General features: G+C 51.7%; 8 protein-coding genes across 8 annotated transcripts; 1 reads left to right on the top strand and 7 right to left on the bottom strand.

Moving 5' to 3' along the window:
* Positions 1–60: 60 nt before the first annotated feature.
* KL911_001409 (uncharacterized protein) lies at positions 61–7,204 on the bottom strand (the record flags this gene model as incomplete). Its single annotated transcript, XM_043196364.1, has 2 exons — positions 61–6,851; positions 7,129–7,204. The coding sequence occupies 2 exons, from the start codon at positions 7,202–7,204 to the stop codon at positions 61–63; spliced, it is 6,867 nt and encodes a 2,288-aa protein (XP_043055982.1).
* Positions 7,205–7,274: 70 nt separating this feature from the next.
* On the top strand, positions 7,275–8,659 carry KL911_001408 (uncharacterized protein; the record flags this gene model as incomplete). The annotated part of the gene is made up of 2 exons (XM_043196363.1): positions 7,275–7,277; positions 7,373–8,659. The coding sequence occupies 2 exons, from the start codon at positions 7,275–7,277 to the stop codon at positions 8,657–8,659; spliced, it is 1,290 nt and encodes a 429-aa protein (XP_043055981.1).
* Positions 8,660–8,671: 12 nt separating this feature from the next.
* Positions 8,672–9,838, bottom strand: KL911_001407 (uncharacterized protein; the record flags this gene model as incomplete). The annotated part of the gene is made up of 1 exon (XM_043196362.1): positions 8,672–9,838. The coding sequence occupies one exon, from the start codon at positions 9,836–9,838 to the stop codon at positions 8,672–8,674; it is 1,167 nt and encodes a 388-aa protein (XP_043055980.1).
* A 605-nt stretch (positions 9,839–10,443) lies between these two features.
* On the bottom strand, positions 10,444–12,177 carry KL911_001406 (uncharacterized protein; the record flags this gene model as incomplete). The annotated part of the gene is made up of 1 exon (XM_043196361.1): positions 10,444–12,177. One exon carries the CDS (start codon positions 12,175–12,177, stop codon positions 10,444–10,446), a length of 1,734 nt encoding a protein of 577 aa, XP_043055979.1.
* Positions 12,178–12,217: 40 nt separating this feature from the next.
* KL911_001405 (uncharacterized protein) lies at positions 12,218–14,005 on the bottom strand (the record flags this gene model as incomplete). Its single annotated transcript, XM_043196360.1, has 2 exons — positions 12,218–13,531; positions 13,655–14,005. The coding sequence occupies 2 exons, from the start codon at positions 14,003–14,005 to the stop codon at positions 12,218–12,220; spliced, it is 1,665 nt and encodes a 554-aa protein (XP_043055978.1).
* Positions 14,006–14,105: 100 nt separating this feature from the next.
* Positions 14,106–15,464, bottom strand: KL911_001404 (uncharacterized protein; the record flags this gene model as incomplete). The annotated part of the gene is made up of 1 exon (XM_043196359.1): positions 14,106–15,464. One exon carries the CDS (start codon positions 15,462–15,464, stop codon positions 14,106–14,108), a length of 1,359 nt encoding a protein of 452 aa, XP_043055977.1.
* A 289-nt stretch (positions 15,465–15,753) lies between these two features.
* KL911_001403 (uncharacterized protein) lies at positions 15,754–16,836 on the bottom strand (the record flags this gene model as incomplete). Its single annotated transcript, XM_043196358.1, has 1 exon — positions 15,754–16,836. The coding sequence occupies one exon, from the start codon at positions 16,834–16,836 to the stop codon at positions 15,754–15,756; it is 1,083 nt and encodes a 360-aa protein (XP_043055976.1).
* Positions 16,837–16,909: 73 nt separating this feature from the next.
* On the bottom strand, positions 16,910–19,291 carry KL911_001402 (uncharacterized protein; the record flags this gene model as incomplete). The annotated part of the gene is made up of 1 exon (XM_043196357.1): positions 16,910–19,291. The coding sequence occupies one exon, from the start codon at positions 19,289–19,291 to the stop codon at positions 16,910–16,912; it is 2,382 nt and encodes a 793-aa protein (XP_043055975.1).
* Between the last annotated feature and the right edge of the window lie 35 nt (positions 19,292–19,326).

Raw genomic sequence — 19,326 nt, 5'->3', positions numbered from 1 at the left:
TTTTTTTTTTGCTAAGCCGTGTTAGAAGTCTAGTTACATAATCAGAAAAGTATAGAATCATTAACTCGCATTCGGCGAGTTCTTAATGTACAACAGTAATGTATTGAACAGCCGCTCGTACTCGAGACTGGCCTTGGTGAACGGCAGGTCAAAGAACGCATACTCGCTGTTCTTCAGCAGCTCAGTAAACGTGATCAACAGGCCCCAGGGATGAGGCTTGTTGCACACAATGCGCTCCAGGAGCACACGGGTGATCAGCTGCTGGACATCGGTCTTTTTCGTTCCCCATAACGAAGTCGAGCCGAAGAAGTGCAGCACCACACAGCTGAACCAGTGGGTGTGTGCATTTGGGTACCGCAAATTGTTCACTATTCCTTGCAGCAGCAAATATTGCAGCTCGACAGGCCCCTCCTGGATCAGCGAGCTCAGAATGCCAACATGCACAGATTTTGAGTTGAACGCCACGCCGCTGTTTGTACGCTCTTCCACGGCACAGATGCCAACGTACAACGTCAATGCGTTGATTAGCTTAACATTGTATTTTGTCTGTTTGAAACCTATGCCCGCCTCATCAACGGCCTCCGGAAGCTCCAACGCTGTCACGATTTGCTTGAGTGTGGCTGCCGAAGGCATGCGCATATAAGAGTCCACCAGCTTCTTAAGATTTCTCTCTTGCAGGATCAGGCCCGGCGGGCTCAAAATCGGAGGAGACACAGCAATATCTGGAAGTCTATCCACCTTGAGGCCAGGCTGGAACGGATCTGGGATGTCCATCTTGGGCGGAGCAGCAGAAAGAACAACGTTCCGCAGTTGGACAAACGAGGGAGACATTGCGCTCACCAAAACGTTGGCGGACTCCACGAGAAACTGTGGGAAATCATGCAACAGAACGAGGAACACACGCAGTGTTCCCTTGTAGACCACAGATATAGCCTCAGGAAGCTGCTTGTCCCTGACGTACGTGCTCTCAAAACGAAGCAGGGACACCAAAAGCGATGCAAACTTGGCATGGTTTGTTTCAGAGTCCTCTTCCAGCTCCAAAATGATTGGAAGGAACATACGATGAGAAATCAAACAGACCCAAGCAAAGGTGAAGCCTGGGAAGGCGTCTGGTTGCAAAGCTAAGAAGAAGTCGCATAGAATGTGGTAGAATTTGACGTTGAACTTGTTGAGCTTCTTGATGTCCGGTTCGTTGTCTGCAACGGAGGCGTAGTTCTCATGAGTCAAAGTTGCCCAGTTGCACAAAAGTGTAGAGAAGAACCTGAAGTATGGCCGCTCATTGAAGTTAGCCTTGTTGGCCTCGTGGTCATGAGCAAAAACCAGAAGAACCACAGAAAGCGCAGATTTGAAGAAGTTGACGCGAGCTCCTGCAATGTCATCCTGAATGAGAACCAATTGGATGAGAAGCTCTGCAAACGCATCAATGGCAGAATAAGACTCAACGACCAGCTTCTTTGAGGCATCGCTCTCTTTCACAAACGAAAGAACAGACATCTCCATGGCAGTGGTGAAGAACAAAACAAAGTAGTCTGGTTTGGTCAGCACATCAAGATCGTAAAGTTGATTGAGGAAATCCAGTTGCGATTCCTTGGAAGAATTGCCAAATTTGAGCAATTTCACCCACTCGGCAAATATGTATGCGAAATAGTCTTTGAGTTTGGTTGGATCGTGCATCAACGTCTTGAACTTCTCAATCTGTAAGTCAACTTTATTGTCCAACTGTCTGAGGAGTTCCTGAGTCAAGACACTCTTTTCCACAATCTCCCTGTCGAGTGACTTTACAGCGGTAATAGTATTTGTAAAGTCGGATCTCAAGGCCGTAGGAGTTGTCCCAAACACCATGTCGAGAACTAATCCGGATGCAAAATTGAGCACCATTTCATCCTTTCTGTTGACAAGAGCCTTGGAAATACTCAAATCCAGATCACCTAAGGACACCATTCCGATCTGGACGAGCGAAGCCATCACTTTCCTATTAAACTTTCTTGGGTCTTCAGCATTGATCAACCAAGTGGTGACGAACTTGGCAACGTATGACGACAGCTCACAAGACTTGTCAAGAAGGAAAATGAAAGCCTCCACAAATAGCTGCGAAGCATTCTGTGCACTGAACAGAGTGTTCATTACCACCTGTGCAATCTTCATTTGCAACTCGTTATGGTTCAATCTGCTCAGAAGTTGGATTAATTCGGTCAAGTACGATCTCAAAGGATGGTCAATGGCAATTTCTCTCAGATGAATTTCCTTCTCCGGAGTCTCTTCTATTGACTTCACAACGGCCTCTAACAGCTGCTGGATGTAAATAAAGGACTGCTCGAGGGTACGTTGAGGTTGCTCACCAGGTAAATGCGCATGTGCGGCATCGGCCGGGCTACCGGCTGTAAGAACAGCAGAGCTATTTGTAAGGCCTTGTGCTTGCAATTGCAATATTCTCTGAGCCATGGCAGCTTGGTCAACACCAGCGTTCACTGAAGGAGGTGTAGCGACAGCCTCCGGAGCCATGCCTGGGGCAACGCCACCTGAAGCGGCATGAGTTCCACCCAAACCTGCAAAACTGGTACTGTTCTTAGGTTTTCCAAATTCCGAATAGATAGAGAATTGTTTTGCAGTGACTCCGTTGGGTTTGATTCCTAATGGGTCCGGAAGAGACATAGCATATCTGGAAGCATGCTGGGTGTCACAGAAGGCCTGGTCCGGTCTAGAGTCTCTAAATTGTCTTCTCAAAGCAATGGATGGTAGCATCATTTCGTCCAGATCCTGAACTGACTTTTCCATTGCAGCCTTTTGGATGATAGAGCAGGCCAAATCCAAGTTGTCGTTGATGGCTCTTGGCAGATCCTCCAAAATAGCGGCATCAATATGTTGGCCTAGAGAGCTGATGTATTGATGTAGATTCAACTGAATGTTCTCCCTCAATAGATCTCTGCAGGATGCATGAGTGAGAGACTCCGAAAGATGTCTTACAGTGTTGATGTAAGCCTTCCTGAGCTTTAGTTCGTCCACTTCAAATGCAAAATCCTTCAAGACCAAAGACTTCGTAGTCACGAGAGCAACAGAGTTGGTCCTGCTCACAACAGGAGGCAAAATCTCACGCACTGCCTTAGTAATTGCAAATTGGAACAATCTTCTAAGGTTTGGATGCGTTACAAACACAGAGTTTCCATTCAAGTTCTCAAATGCAGAACCTGGTTGCTGTGCAACACCTTGACCAGAAGTAGGCATGTTGCTGTTAACTGCAGGTGAGCTCGACGAGGAAACTGGAGCACCAGGAATTTCGGACTGCAGATGCTGTTGCGGTTGCGATTGCGCGCTGGCCATGAGACGTTGCTGCTGTAGTTGCTGGAGGACATTGAGTTGTTGCTGGGCAGTTTGCGGGGCGCTCTGTGGAGCAGTCAGCACCGATGGGTTGAGGTTGGCTAGAGGCGTGGCTGGATTGCCCACGAGATTTTGAGGGGTCGACTTTGTGTCTTCCAAAGACATTCTTGCGAGCTTGATAATCACCTTTTGGGACTCCACGAAACGCTCCAGTTCTCCTGGTTTATGGTTTCTGATGGTAGTAGCCGCCTCAACTTTGTTAAGATCAACCTTCAAGGAGTTGCAAACAACTTCGATCTCGAACTTGAGAGTCAATTTGAGATTGGCAACATTATACAACTCCTTCAACAGCTGCAAAATTCCCAACAACCATGGATTTGGATACTCGAAAACCTTTGATGACTTTGTTTGGTCAATTACTTTGCAAACAAAGGGAATCACAATCTCCAACCTCTTGTGGTCATAAGCCTCCACCAACAAATCCCTGAACGATATGTTTTTATGTAGGATAGGTTTGTCCCTAGTTAGCGTTAAACGGCCAAGCCATGCACCCAAGTTTTTCAAATGCGATCTTTCCGTGGATGTCAAAATATCTGCAATATCCTCCGGCTCGGTTGATTCGCGAGCCTTGTTTAATAGTAGCACGATTTGCTGAAAAGTGGCCTGAAGTAGATGTGCATCGAACAACGTGGAATCAAAGTGTTCAGCAATACGTCCATATAAGGCATGATAGTTTGGCTCCAACTTGGCACGCTGATTGACCAGGTAATTGGAGAACCAATTGTAATACTTTGCGTCCAAGAGCTCCTTTAACTCCAACAAACGCGTATCGGCGTTATCATCTGTTAGATTGTTCACCATAAATAGCACTCTATCCAAAGTCTCTGCAGCAGGACTCTCCTGTCTAACATCATCAAAAATCTTGCCAGGCACCTGAATAGAAACCCATTTGGAAACATATTCAGATGGATCTAGCTCTTTGGCTTTCTGGTGGGGAGTCGAAATATTGGCGTTGGAATTCTGCGGTGAAGCCGATGGTAATGATCCCCCCGCTGCAACCGTTTTGCATGCCTCATAAAGCTGAGGCTGGCTCTTTAAAGCGGGTATTTCGCAAAGCATAGCACAGAACTTTGGGAACTCGGCAAGACGCTTCATGAATGAGTACAAGGCCTGAACTGCAAACTTGAACATCTTGCTTTCAGGTGGCTGTCTGACCGAGTCAATGATATATCTTAGTGCAATGGAAAGGGCAGGCCCTTCGACAAGTCGAAAAAGGATGGTGCTTCCAAATAGAACAGAAGTGGTTGCAAGTGCGTCCACAGGGTATTCAGGGAAAAATCTATACTCGTCCAGAAGGGAGTGGATCATGCAGGCAAACACATCTTGGTCATGAGGATTGTCACTTGCTTTCAGTCTTTGAAGCATATTGATAATGTCTTTGATCTCGATTTCCTTGTTGTACATCTTTTGATAGTACACTTTCATTTCTTTTTCAACGTCAATGGAGAACGTGTTCGTGGAGCTGTTCATCAAAATGGCGGTGTCATGACCCTGCCCAAAGTTGATCAATCTAGGATAGGCCTGCAAGCACAAAGCCTGCAAATTCCTGAATTTCTCAAACAGTTCTGGTGGCAACTGCTTACTCGCCAAAGTGGTCATCAAGAAATAAACTGTCTCTAGGTTCAGAGATTTGGCTAGTCGATGGCCTTGCTGTGCGCTTTCATACTCTAAGGTGGCTTGTATTTCCATGAATTCGATGATTGTGCCCGCAACAACGCTGATATTTCTATCAAGCTGGGTCAACACAAATTCCTGGAAACGTTTCCACCCATATTGGGAGAATATGATAGCAAACGAGAATGCGTCTTTAAAATCGACTGAATTAGAGAGGATCGACATAATGACCGTATCACGTTTGAAGGACGCAGTAAGACTGGCGATCTTATGTATCGAATCAGTGGACTTTCTCACCTCGTAATATTTGACCAGCAACTTGCCCAACTCAACAGGATTGAACTCCTCAAATTTAGTAAAAATGGCACTCAAATATGGAGAGCTCACATCCAGCAGCGAAACAATAAAGTTTTGCATTATATTGACAATCACATCATTTTCCTTGGCCTCTGGCTCATCGTGCAGAATATAAATACATGCCAGTACAATGTACTCTGGAGCAGCTCTGTAGTCTCTGGCAAATATGTTGCTCACAACGGTGTCATTAATGTTCTCGTTTTGGAGAAGAGCAATCGTCTTAACCTCGATCTTGACAATTGATTTGAAATATAAAAGCAAATTTCTCGAATTGACCTCTGATGATAGGATCGGCTCCAGATTGTAGTCAAGCAGGTTTATCGACCCCTGACTAGGATCTAGAGAATTTAATTGAATCAGCAAATCTTTCAGCAGTTGGGGATTGACAGATTTACATGCCGTTGAGAGGAACAAATCGATAAGATCTTCCTTTTCTAATGCAGACAAAAATTCGGAAAGCGATGCAGTGGTCATGGTCGTAGCTGTTGAAGTGTTTTTCAGCACAAGGTCAAACACATGTTGCCAGTTTGGCTGTGTCTTCAATCTATTAATAACGTTGGCCATTTGGGCTCCTCTTGCGGTTGCCTCAGGAACGCTAGCAGGAGTGAGTGCCGTGATGGCGTCGGTGTTAGCACCACACAGTCTCTGTGAACCAGGATATAATATCTCTGACATCAGGATGGCGATAGCCTCGTCCAGTTGTGCCTCTGGTTGAGCTGCGAGTAAGTCCGTGAGCATTTTATTAGGAAGTAATTTCGATGGCTCGAAATTCTGTAGCACTTCTCTGAACTCCATCTTGCCTAACTCAAAGAAATAGTTGTCAATTTCCTTGTGCACTAATTGATGGAGCTTGCTATTGTCGATTTTCTTCAAAATGTTGACCAAGTGTTCAACAATCAGTAGTTTGTGAGGTGCTGTGAAAACTTTAGATTCGAGAAATAACCGAAGGAATCTCCCGTACGCAGCAGCTTCTTCTCCTTGGAGATTATTTTTCTCCGATAAATGATTCAGATGTTGAACAAGACCCGGTAGATTTTGTTGATAGACAGGAGCAAATTGTTCAGATATCTCTCTCCAGTATTGAGATTTAGTATTCTCGATATCAAGAGTGGCAAACACGGTCTGGAATCCAGATAAGCCAAGTTTATTGTAGATGTCCGATAGTGTGTATCTGGATGAATTCTTCAGGAACTCGCAAACGGGCCCAGCAAAAGACTCCAGATGAGAAACGTCCGTAGAAGTGTACTTCCCGAGCTCTTCTTTGAGAATCTGTAGAGCAATCTCGCGAGATTCAGGTTTGAGGTCTGTTTCGTCAAAGGCAGTGTCCAGCAAGTATTTGATCAGTCGCTCACCACGGGTATCAGGATATGATGCTATGATGGATCTGATCTGTGGCACAACCTCTTCTTTGTTTCCGGAAACAGTAAGTGAGTCAATTGCCGCTAGAGACGTTTGGCGAAGAACAGTGGTAAGGGAGGGAGGGTCGCTGGAAGGCGTGGATGCCTCTGGATTATTGGCCCTTGAGCCTGGCGAAACTTTAGATGTCACTTGGGATCGAGTAGAGCGGATTTATATCGATTAGATACCGACCAATTGGTTGATGCGTATGTACTGTTGGGAATCAACCAATTAGATCTCTGTCCGAAAACCTAAAAGTCTAATTTGATATAAACAAAAACACCAGCGTTGTTTCTTGAATTGTCTTTTATTTAACTTTTCCCACCCTTTTTTTGCTCGTTGGAAGCTGTCAGAAAAAATTTTGTGCAACTTTGCAATGGTTACGAGCGTCGGTAAACACTATTGCCAGCGTAAGATTGAAAAATACGGCTGTGTACGCTTTGTCGATCTGGTTTTGCATTAAATCTTTTGTTTGATGTTACTTAACTTTATTCTCTGGCTGCTGGCCTTTTGGCAGGTCTGTGAGGCTCATGGTGGCCATGGAGCGTCCTCTGCGGAAACTCTGTCTGCCGTGCCCGAGCTTTCGTTTCCAGACCTCGTTTCGGTGAAGTCTCTGTCGGACCTCCAGGCGAACTGGCAGTTGTACGGCAACGTGGAGTTCAACGAGGGACGTGTTATACTCACTCCTGCACCGTCCATCTCAGAGAAGGACTCTCAGCAAATAACGAACGGCGCTGTCTGGTCCAAAAACAAGATCTCGTCAGCCAGCTTTTCGTTGCAGCTCACCTTCAGATCGGTGGGTGCGTTTGGGTTCACGGGCGCGGGACTTTCGCTGTGGTTGCTTGACCAAGACCCGGGATCCGACATCTCCAATTTTGGCGGACCGTCGCAATTCTCTGGGTTGCAGATTCTGCTGGACGCTAATGAACAGGACCTGGGTCCTGTTTTCAGAGTGTACGTGAACGATGGTTCGCGGAAAATCAATTTGGCACAAGACTATCTTGGAGCGTACACTTACAGCTTCCAGGACTCCCAGGTGCCGTCCACTTTGAAACTGGGCTACGAGAACAGAAAGCTCAAGATCACGTGCGACAACAAGCTTCTGTTCGAGACAGATTCCATCAACCTGGATCCGTACTTGAAAAACATGCGTGTGGGTATATCTGCGGCGTCCTTAAGGGACGTTAAGAAGGCCGAACAGTTCGAGATTCTGATGTTTAAGTTTTTCGACAAGGTGATTGAGTCATTAAAAGTAGAGGCTTCTGAGACGCTGGTTGCCAAGCACCACGAGCTGGAATGGAGACAAGCCCGACAAGCACAGTTGGCAGAGGACAATAAGAGAACACGGGAGCGGCAGAGTAGCAGGAGTGCCCCGGTGCCTCCGCGGCCAGAGTCTGCTGAATATGACCTGCTTGCCGGACTAGACGAAGTGAAGACCATTCTCACGCATCAGACGGCCCCACAGGTTCTGCAAAAGCAGTTGTTTGATGTGACCAAGTCCATCAAGATGATGAACGAGAAAAATTCCGTCTACAACACCCAAATGGAGAAAAGCTATGACACACTGCTCAAGCAGACTGAGGAGCTCAATGCCAAGTACGAAGCGCTCAGACAGTTAATCACTAGACAAAACCAGCTGCTGGAGCTGGTGGATGAGAGATTCGTCACTTTCAACAGCTATTTCCAGGGACAGTCACAAAAGCACGAAAGCATCAACGACAAGCTTAAACAATTGCAAGAATTCTATGCGAAAGGCTCGCGCCCGTCAGACTACGAGTCTGAATTCGAGTCTAAGCTGAACAAGTTCATGTCTGCGGTGAGACTGATTATGATGCCTGTTCTGGTACTGCTCATTATCATGACACTGCTGGTGTATAAGCTGAGAAACGACATCAAGCACGCCAAAGTGCTGTGATGTCTGCACTGCTCAGGCATACGGTGGTTTCTTGCATCGGATATTTGAATATCCCAGGGCATTCGGGTTGGGCTTTCGTCTTAGTCTCAGGACGCGGGAGTGAATGATGCCGTCCGTTTGTCTTGCTTCCTCTAGCATTTGATAAGAGTTCTGAATACCATATAATCTGTTCTGGTTGTCGATCAGCTCTTTGTCGTCTATCGGTAGCTCTTTTTCGATGATCAGCTCTTTGGTCAGGTTGACCGGGATGTCCAACGTCTGGAATCTAGGTCCTTCTTCTTCCTCGTCCTTGTCGTCTTCGTCCGATTCCGTGGAATCCTGAGGTGGAAAAGGCGGCAAGCCTTCCATTTCGCGTCGTCTGCGTTCCATTTCCTCGCGTTGCTGGCGTGCCATCTTTTTTTCAACAGATTTTTGGAAGCTGCGCACCGACTTGTACCTTATATTGTCGTAGGAGCTGATTTTATCGCTCAATTTTCGTCCTCCCTGTTTGTTTGCAAAGTACATCAGCCATTGGTAGTTGCGGACCAGCCGTTTGTTGTTGAGAAACTGGTTGACGATCACGGTACCGTGCAGATACTCCACGTCGTCGATGGTCTCGTTCATCTGGGCGGAAAACTGCGATCTGCTAGACATCGTCTTGGCCTTTTTCTGGTTCAGGTACTTGATCTGCTTGTCGACAAACTGCTTATCGTAGTAGGGCAGTCCGTTCGCCAGAGACCATTTGGTGCCGTCGGTCTTCTCGTTCAAAAGCGGCAATCTAACGAGCTTGCTGTTGAGCGACGACGCACCTAGCGCGTGCCCTCCAAGCGACGAAATGCTGTCCGCCGCCCCTAAACCACTAAGGATGTTTTTCGCCTTCGTCGAGTGGTGTTCTGGATCGTCGTTTCTGGACGACCACTGGTACGAAGGTATCTTGCTGATGGAGTGGAGCGGAATTCCAAGGTTGTTGTTGATGTTTTGGCCGACGATCAGGTGTGGCTGGTTCGTGAAGTCCATGGACGAGGGCGAGTCGCTTAGGTTGGCAGAAGACGTGAACATGTGGCTCCTATAGCTTTCAAGCGAGTAGTCTCCTTGCAGGACCGCGGACGAGTCCTTGAGCGCGCCAGGCAGCTGGTACGCTGCCGCGATCTGGTTGAGCCGCAAATTGAGGGCTGTCTCGTCGACCTCGTGAGGAAACATTAATCGGGATTAATTTATTTATTCTACGTAAACTTATTATAGCCTGTATGTGGGCACGGGGCTATGGACGTTCGCACTTATAGATTGATTATCGTGATGGGTGACATGAAGAGCTTGAAACGATGGTCATCTATGTCTATTTTGTTTTTCGCCGACTGTATAGTCCTCATGTCAACCGTCTAATGAGAAGCATGGAGCTTGTGGCTCTGGCTTTCCATCCTGGTATTTTTATTGCCGTTGCAACTGTTCGAGCTGGTTCCTAACATAGCTGGCTCACGGATGGAGCGTGAATTTTGGCTAAATGGCCGTGAAGGGAACAAACGGATATACTACGGCGTCTCAGTGCATACTGGGACCGGAATTAGTGCAGCTAGACTGGCTTCCAAGTTTACATTTTCTTGCGCAGAGGCTTGCTTCAAGTTTACTCATTGGCTTTCTGGACGGCCAGCATCTTTATTCGGCTGAAACGTGACGATATTAATATTACAGAACCTAGGTAGCTAAATTTGAGCTACACGGACGCCAAAAATATGCAACAGCCTCTCTGAAGTAGCCAACGAACTCTGCCGGATCTGGCTAATCCGGCTACTGGTATCTATTAGTTTTCACTCTGGTGGAGGGCCGGTCCAGACGATTTTGCCCCTCTCGTCGAAATGAGCGTTCTCGTCGCTCACCTTGATTGCACCGTTCAGGTTCTTGATCTCCTTGCTCGAGAGGCCCATTGGATCCCGTGGAATCCACAGCGTCGGACACGCCGCGCTTCTATCTGGCAGATCGTATGCATGCTTGACCCATTCGGGGTCCTCCTTTGGGAACTCGTAGAAGGCAGGAGGCAGGTACGCCTGGAGACTCTTAAATGTGTAATGTTTGTCTGGTCTCAGGATTCGGGTGATCAGGCCCACTTTGCTACCGTCGGCATCAAAGTCGTAACCTTCCACGAGCAACGGCACGCGCGACGCCTTGTATTCGTGCACCTTGGAATCTGTGTACTCTCTCTTCTCCTCGGACATGAGGTCATCGCACGAGCTCAGAGGTTGCCCTTTGAACTGTGCATGGGCGTGCGGAGTCCACGACAGAGTCTCGCTCACGCCGTCGAGCGGCCTCATCACCGTGTTAGGCACAACCGTCATCAGATGGTCGTACGCCCTGTTGAGATGAAGATGGACAAAAACGGTGAATCCGATCAGAATGGCCTCCAGCACGACACAGCCCCAGGTCTTAGACACGGCAAACATGCCGAGCTGACAGACTTCCCCGAGATAAACGCCCACGAGGGTCTGGAAAAGCGCCCGTGGATAGTATCTGCCCAGGGCGTCCGCGCTTTTGCCAAAGACGTAGGTCGCGTTGTACAAGAATGCAATGTAGATGAGCGAAAAGCCGGCAAAGGTGAAGATCATGATCATAGGGGCGATCATGCTGTATGACAGAAAGATCACGGCCAGGTTGGTGTAGACCGGGAACGTTGTTCCCCATGCGTAGCCGCCGATGTCGTTGAATCTGGTCCACAGCTTTCTGGCCGTGTTGTCGAACATGGCGCTGAACAGGTAGAACAGAATCAGACTGACCACCTGGAACAGCGTGCCGCCGGCAACGGAAAAGCCCTGCAGCACCATGTAGGAGACGTAGAAATTCGAGGACTTCGGCAGGTTGGCCGAGAGCAGCTCCATCGCCTCGGTGGGCCTCTCTGCGATCTGGGTCACGGTGGAGGCAAAGGAGGACGTGATTGTGGTGACAAGGAACACCTGGATGACCTGGAACGCGCAGTAGGCCTGCTGGGTGAAGTACTCAACGCTTTGGGTCGTGAGACAGCCAGAAATCTGGCCCATTCTCCGGATAAACATCGGCAGCAGCATCATCAACACCGCCAGCATGACCGTCGGCAGCAGTGACGTGACCAGGCCAAGCAGCTGGTCCGGCAGCTTGTATATGAACCGGAGCCAGTGCATCTTGTTGGTCAGGTACGTGAGGTTGGACACCAGACCGACAAATGCAACCGGGATCGCCCAGAGCATGATCAGGGCCACAATGGCGGTCACCGCACCGTTGGCTCTCATGAGCCGCTCCCACCAGAATATCCGCATGTTGGGCCAGTAGATGTCCTCTGGATTGACGTTGGTGTGTTTCGGAGAGAAGAAGTACGGCAGGTCGTGGATCGTGGTCTGGTAGGCGAGCTGCGCGTAGTACTGGTTTTCGAACTCGACCGCGATCGAGTTCATGGGCCGTGTGCCCGCGAGCGTGGACTGGTACTCCTCGATCTGCTCGTTGAGTCTGGGCAGCTTGTCTTTGCAGTAGTCGACGATGTCGACCTTTTTGCCGAAGACGGGCACGCCGATGCGCATCTTGGGCCGTTTCTTGTACGGAACGTACGACGAGAGGTCGTCAGGGTTCTCGATGACACGGCCCTTTTTGTCGGCCTTGAGTTTCTCCTTGACGGCGCGCTGGAGCAGCTTTGTCAGGGCGACCTCGAGCGCGCTCGTGAGCCGCTCTCTGCGCTTGAGCGCGCGCGACAGCCGTCTGTTTCTCCTGGCCACCCAGACCCGCTTGACACCCTCGAACAGCTTGAAAAACTCCTCCTCGTCGAGGTACCGGTCGCTGACGGTCTGGAAAATGACCGTCCTGGAGCTGAGCTTCTTCGCGTACGCGGGCGTCGTGAGCACGAGGTTGCGCAGACTCGAGTAGAAGTGCAGCTCGCGGTAGATCACAAACAGCACGACGCCGTAGAAGATGCACGACACAAACACATGGGCGTAGTACCTGCGGGCCGAGCTGACGTTGGAGATGCTCAGCTGGTCGAGCCCAGCCTCGCCCTTGCCGTCCGTGGCGTTCACAGGGAGCAGAACGGGCCATGTGGCTATGCCTCCTAGAGCAAGGGAGGCCACGATAAACAGGTACCGCAGAAACAGATACCCGTCGATGCCGGCCTGCTGGATGACGAAGGAGGGCGGCTTCCTGAGCAGGGCAAAGATCCAGGTCAGCGGGTCCTGCGGCAGCGGGGCCGGCTTCTCGCTGTCGGGCACGATGTCGAAGCTGGACTTGGGCTGGTAGATGCGCTTGAACCGGACTCGGAGCAGCAGGAAAAGCCCCACAAACACGGCGCAGACAACGCCGTTCGCCACGATGGATGTGAGCACGTCCTGCGTCGACGTGTTTTTCGTGTCCGTCATGGAGCAAAAGAAAACTTGTTGTTGTGCCTGAGATCTGCCAAACAATAAAATTTATGGTCGTGCACGCCCGCCTCGAGGCAGGCCAGCCGTTGGCGACAGGCACACTCACAGAAAGTAGTCGGCGACGGGTTTTTTGGACGGGATCTCGGAGCAGTCCTGCAGCATGCTGTCGAAGACGGTGTAGTTGCGGTTGAGGTTGTCGTCGAGCGTCAGCACGGCAGCCACGTTGCCGCACCGGTAGCAGTAGTTGGGCGCCGACCAGACGGTCACGAGGCCGCCGTCGAACACCTCCTTGTAGCCCTCCATGACCAGCTGGTGGGCGCGGGCAATCAGACTGAGGCTGTTTTTGAACAGAAACCGCTCGGTCTCGGTGTAGCCGAACAGGTAGCCCGCGCCGCGCGGCGACACCGCCCAGGCCGGGATGTTTTCCTCGGGGTCGGACCACAGCAGGTCGCACATGAGCCCGTCGTGCGGGACCTCCTGTTTGCGGTCGATCAGCCGGATCTCGTCGATCGTCTCGATCGCCGGGCTCAGCCCGCCGTGCACGCACAGCACGCCGCCGTCCGCGCTCGCGCCGCTCAGAATGTACGCCCCGAGCGCGAGGTAGTCAAACACGTCGCAGCAGTAGCGCCACACGTTGGCCGAGCCGTACTTGCGCATGCACTCGTCGTAAAACCCGTACACGCTGGTGATCTGACGCGACTCGTGGTTTCCCCGGATCAGGTAGATGCGGTCTGGATATCGCACTTTGTAGCACAGCAGCAGCAGAAACGTCTCGAGCGAGTAGAACCCGCGGTCCACAAAGTCGCCGAGAAACAGGTACTTTGTGTGCGGCGGCTCTTTGGAGATCTTGAACAGCCGCAGCAGGTCGTGCAGTTGCCCGTGGATGTCGCCGCAGATCGTCACGGGCGGGTCCACCAGCTGGATGTTGGACTCCTGGATGAGCAGCTCCTGCGCCAGAAAACACAGCTCCTGGATGTCGTTCTCGGGCACGATTTTGCATTTTCGCACGTCCCGTATGATTTTGTCGAGATCGAGCATGTTGAATTAATTATTTGGTGATAATTATCTCTTAATTATGTAATTATGTCTATGCGCTTGAATTACAACGCCGGGTCGAAATCGGCCAGGCCCTGGCCATTAAGATCGTCCCCAAACGTGTCGACGTCGTCCCAGTCGACCTGGATCTTGCGTGCGCCCCGCGAGCTGTCCGTGTTGCGCAGAATCAGCGGCTTCTCCTCCTTCCATTCGTCCTCCACGTCCAGAAAACCCGCGCCGTAAACGCGCTCGTACACCTTCTGCATGCTCTCCTCGCGCTGCTGGCGCACCTCCTCCTGCGCCATCCACTCCATGTGCTTGAGATCGTCGTTGGACGGCTCGTAGATGTGCCAGATCACGTAGTGCGGCAGCCCCACCACCGCAAACCCCATCCGCTTGCACATCTTGCCAAACCCTTCAGTCTCCGCGTGCTTCTCGAACGAGAACGCTGGGAAATGCGCGCCGCTCCTGAACACGCGCGCCTTCGACAGGATCGAGACTCCGCCGATGCCGTCCAGAACCATCTCCGTCTCCGGGTCGCCGTACGGGTCGCGCAGATACGCTAGGTGGGGCCGCCACGTAGCGTACTCGACATACCCTTCCACAATCACCGCGTCCTCGTCCAGCGTGTTGGCCAGCTGCAGCCCGCCGTCGCTCTCCTGCCACGAGTTCAGGTCGTATGGCTGCTGGTTCCCGAGCCATTCCGGCAGCGGCCGCCACACATTCGGCACTATCACCTCGCGGTCGTGGTGCATCAGGTCCTCAATGATCGTCGGCGAGATGGTCTCCACGTCCACGTCTCGCCAGTACACCCAGGAGTGGTACGGCTTGAGGGCCGCCGACGAGAGCCAATTGCGGGCCCTCGCCATCATCTTGCGCCGTGGGCCCTGCGCGGCAAATCCATGGCGGTCGCTGAAACCCTGGCCGATGATCTGGCCGAAATCTTTCTGGAAAATCTCGATCTGGCCGAAATGCATCTCAGGATTCGGATCCGACTGGATCTCCAAAAGATTCTTCTCCAGAACGCCCATCGTGTCGTCGGACGAGTCCGACACCAGAAATGCTAGATCGATGAGGTTGTGCGGATAGGTCATGTTGCGCATGTGACCAAAGAACATGGGCAGGTGGCTGGCCGCGTCTCTCAGGGGAACGCAGAACAGCACACGTTCGCCTCTGGCCCAGCCATCTGCATGCCCCACGTAATCCTTGAGGTCGTAAAACTGCGTGTCTATGGCGTTGGAGCTGTCGAAAGTGGGACTGTAGCGAAATATGTCTCTAGCTGAAACAAGGGAAATAATTAGGTACAACACGCAACTCGCCACCAACAGGCCCGAAACGCTCGCAATGACGCAGATTCGACTCCTCTGCTGCACAGCCTTCCTGGGCCGGCGAAACAGCTTCGGCGATCCCAGTTGATCGTCCATGTGTGAGGGAAACGACGGTTTTGCAATCCCCTACGGATGTGCGATATTTGCTCAGTTTGTGCGTATCGGCTAGCTCTGTGCACCTATGCTCTGCTGTAAATGGCCGCAACTAGCGTCCGTGTCGTCAAAGTTGCCGGTACAAGTCGAAACTGCCGCTCTTGTCGTTGCAGTATTTATAGAATTTCGGTAAACAACTTTTTTTCGCTTTCACCCCTGAGAACTGGTCCCCTCGCATAAAAGACGCGTCGATCGACCTGGAAAGAATACGACACTCTAAATGTGGTTCATGCTATATAAACAGCTCGCTGCTCGACACCTGGCGCGACGATTTGCGGATCGGCGGTGGCATCTTTTTGGGCTGTGCAGCCGCCTCGCCGTACTTGTTGGCCTTTGGAGGCCTGCGCTTAGGACCCTTGGATCTGGTCTTGGTCACGTGCTCCAGTGGCCGCCCCTGTTTGTCGAATTCTGACATATCCAGCGCAGGTTTCTTTGGTTCTGTCATTGCTCTGGGGACCAAGTGGCGTGGCTCAGCAAGCCCTGGTAGCGGAATTCCCATTTGAGGCTCAGTTTTCGCTCTTGGTGGCAATTTCTGGATTGGAACCGGTTCCTTGGTTTTCTTCAAGCTCGATAGCATGAGTAGGGCCTCGGGCTTGGGTGGCGCAGGTTTGGGAGTCGGCTTGGCCTTCGCGAGCGACGAAAGCTTGGCGAGTGCTTCGGGTGTCTCTGACGGCTTTTTCGATACTGGAGGGGCCGGTTTCAGAGTGCCCAGTTTGCTCAGGGCCTCAGGCTTCTTGCTTTCCGGAGCTGAGAACGTCTTTTTTGTGGGCGAGAGCTGAACGCCGAAAAAGGGTGCCGCTTTGTCTGCGGTCTCTTCGACGGTGCTTGCGAGCACAGGGATCGAAAGTTTCTGTTTGGGGAGCGGAGCGGAATGTTTGGCAGGTTTCAAAGAGGCCCGAAAATCTATCCGTTCTTGTTCTAGCTGTGGCTTGGGCTTGACGATGGGAGTCTTTCTAGGCGCAGGAGTGCTCGTTTCGGCCGGTGGAGTGAAGATAGGCTGTTTCATCACATCCTCGAATTTTATGGGTTTCGGAGCGTTGGGCTTCTCAGCGGGCTTGTCGAGGTCCACAGCGCGCACAAACTCCTCGACCTCCTTCTTTTCCAGCTCCACCTTGACCTTGTGGTCGAGATTGGCGGCCTTTTTGGGCACAAGAGGCTTCTTCTTCGGAGACAGCTCGTACTGTCTACGTTTCTGATCCACCTCCTGCTCCAGACTCTGCAGCCGGCTGCGGTTCTCCTGTTCTCTGGCAGAATGAAGCTCGCTGAAATTGTTTAGAAACCGTTCCACCTCAGGCTCTGAATATATCGTAGACATAAAAAACAACAATATTAATTTTCGATGGATTTTAATCTAGTATACACAAGTTTCCAGGGCGGTGCAGACAATTTCACTCCTCGGACTCCTCGATGATAGAGTCCGCCTTAGGGTCCTTGTCCTTGTCGCCCCGCTTGAATGCAAAGCTGAGACGTCTGGAAATGAGGTTTCCGGACGGTGACTCGGGCCTCGTGTCCAGCGTCTGGTCGTCAGGCTGGTTTTTCTTGAGCTTGAAGAAACGCGACGATTTGGAGCCAAAGCTGCTGCTTAGCAGTCCCGGCGTCGCCGAGCCCGACATTGAGCCCGACGACAGCTCCTCCTCCACCCCGACGCTCGTGTCTTCGGAACGGTCGCTGGACTTGGTTGCCGGTTTTGTTGGACTGGTTCCGAACTTGAATAGCTTAGTTTTGAAGAATGACGGCGACGACGGCACCTTGTCCTGCTTTTCCTCATTCTCGGTGTATATTTTTGGCACCATGTCGCTGCTGAGCTGCTTGTCCAGAATATTCATCGACGCCCAGTTGGAGTTACTGCCCCCATTGTTCCAGATGCTCGAGCCAAAACTCGTGCTGCGTGCCCTGCTCAGATCGAAATCCATGGCTGCGTCCTGTGACGAGTCCGCAACAGAGCCCGTCGACTTCATCTTGCTGTGGCTACCGAGCGACCCAAAAAACTTGGACGACTCGCGCACACCGGGCGACGTGGACATGCCGAGGTCCAGACTGCTGCTAAATATCTGGTCGTCCGATGTGTTGGGCACTAGCGCGTTCATTGCCGGTTGCATGCCAAACGACGACGAGTCCTGGAACATCAGGCTGTCGCCGTAGCCCATCCGGGTGCCGGGAATGGTGAGATCCGGCAGAAAGTCGAAGTTCGACATATGCGACGGCGGAGGCGACTCAGACGACTGCGGCTGGTCCAAGAGGTTGAAAAACATGTCCCTCTGGCCGCCGGCAGGCGCGTTCCAGAGCTTCGGGCTCGTGGACGCCGCCGGCTCCGGGCTCAGCGTGTTGTAGGTCATCGTGGTGTTCATTCTGCTCATCGCAGTTGACAGAATGTTGCTGATGGACCCGTCGTTGAAGGACCCCAGACCCTCGTACTGCGAGCTGGGACGCGACCATTTCTCGTCCAGCTGGCGCTTCAAATGGTCGATCTTCTCCTTATCTTTCTGTCGCACGGCCCGCCATTGCAGCTCAAAGTGCTCGTCGAGAGTAAACTCGTTTTTCAGATCCTGCTCCCATTCGGGCTTCAGCTCCACAATGGTAGCTAGCACCGCCCTGCCCTCGGGTTTCAGAACACCCGTCTGCTCGTCGACAAACGTTCTCAGACTCTCGAAAAGACCCTGAAGGTGCTGTTTGAGCGCGTCCAGCCGCTTTCTGTTGCTGGACTCGTACTTGATGTCCTCCTCGACATCGTGGATCTCTGTCTGTAGCCGGAAAATGTCCTTGTTGAGCTGCTCGACCTGCAATTTCAAAGCCTCGAGCTCGGCAGGCTCTGCCGCAGCCAGCTTCTCCTTCGCGGCTCGTTTTTCGACCAGAATGGCCTCCCAGTCCTGCATCTGGCGCCGCTTCTCCTCGATCTTGCGCCGCCGCGTCGCCAGCTTCGTCTGGTCGGACGCGATCCGGCTCTCGCTGCGCATCCGCGTCTCCTCGAGAAACTTGATCTCCTGGCGCAGACTCGACCGGTTCTGGTCCTCGAGCTTGCGCCGCTCCTTGGCCTCATTGCGCGCGGCCAGCAGCGACGCCTCCTCGTCCACGAAGTCCGTTTCCAGCTCTTTGCTGGCGCGCGTCAGGCTGCGCACCGCTTCCAGCCCGGTCTCCAGCAGGAACTTGAGCTCGTTGATGTCTGTGATGAGATGCGGGTGGATCCGCGCCTTGTAGTTCTCCTGGTCGACCGTGTTGCTGCGCGAGCGGCCTGCTGGCGATTTTTGGCGGAAAGTGCTTTTTTTCGTGACGGTCTCGCGCTCGTCGTCAGGAATCAGCACATTCAGCAGCTCGTCGGGATGGTCGGGCTCGGCCATGTCGTTTTTTCCCGTCTTGACGTATACGGGCGACGACTTGGAGCGGAAATTCGCGATGTTGAACGCCACGAGGTCTACCTGGTAGTTGCTTTCAGGGTTGAGCCCACTGATGACGCAAGACTGCAAATTGCCGTCGATCACGGCCGTCTGGATGCCATTGATGTACAGCAGATAGTGGCTGATACTCTTGGGCAACGTGTGCGATAGCACAGGCGGGCCATCCGGCGTCTGCTCGTGCTCATCGTCGTCCACGGGGTAATCCCAGTGGAGCACCATGCTAGAGTGCGTGACCTTGTCGATGGAGATGAGCGGCACCGGCGGGATCGAGATGTTGAGGTTCTTGATGGAACGATCCAGCGGCACCGACAGCAGGACGAGCAGCCGGTTCAGGAGCCACAAAAAACCTAGGAGCGCAAGCACGACAAGAACAAGCATGAAAAAAGTATTTAGCTTTTTTATTTATTTTCCTA

This window comes from Ogataea haglerorum (assembly GCF_019207285.1).
Source record: "Ogataea haglerorum isolate 81-453-3 chromosome Unknown 81-453-3_NODE_3_length_672639_cov_96.912891, whole genome shotgun sequence".
NCBI classification, from domain to species: Eukaryota; Fungi; Ascomycota; class Pichiomycetes; order Pichiales; family Pichiaceae; genus Ogataea; species Ogataea haglerorum.
The sequence above is the reverse complement of the archived record's forward strand: the minus strand, read 5'-3'. Positions and strand labels throughout refer to the sequence as shown.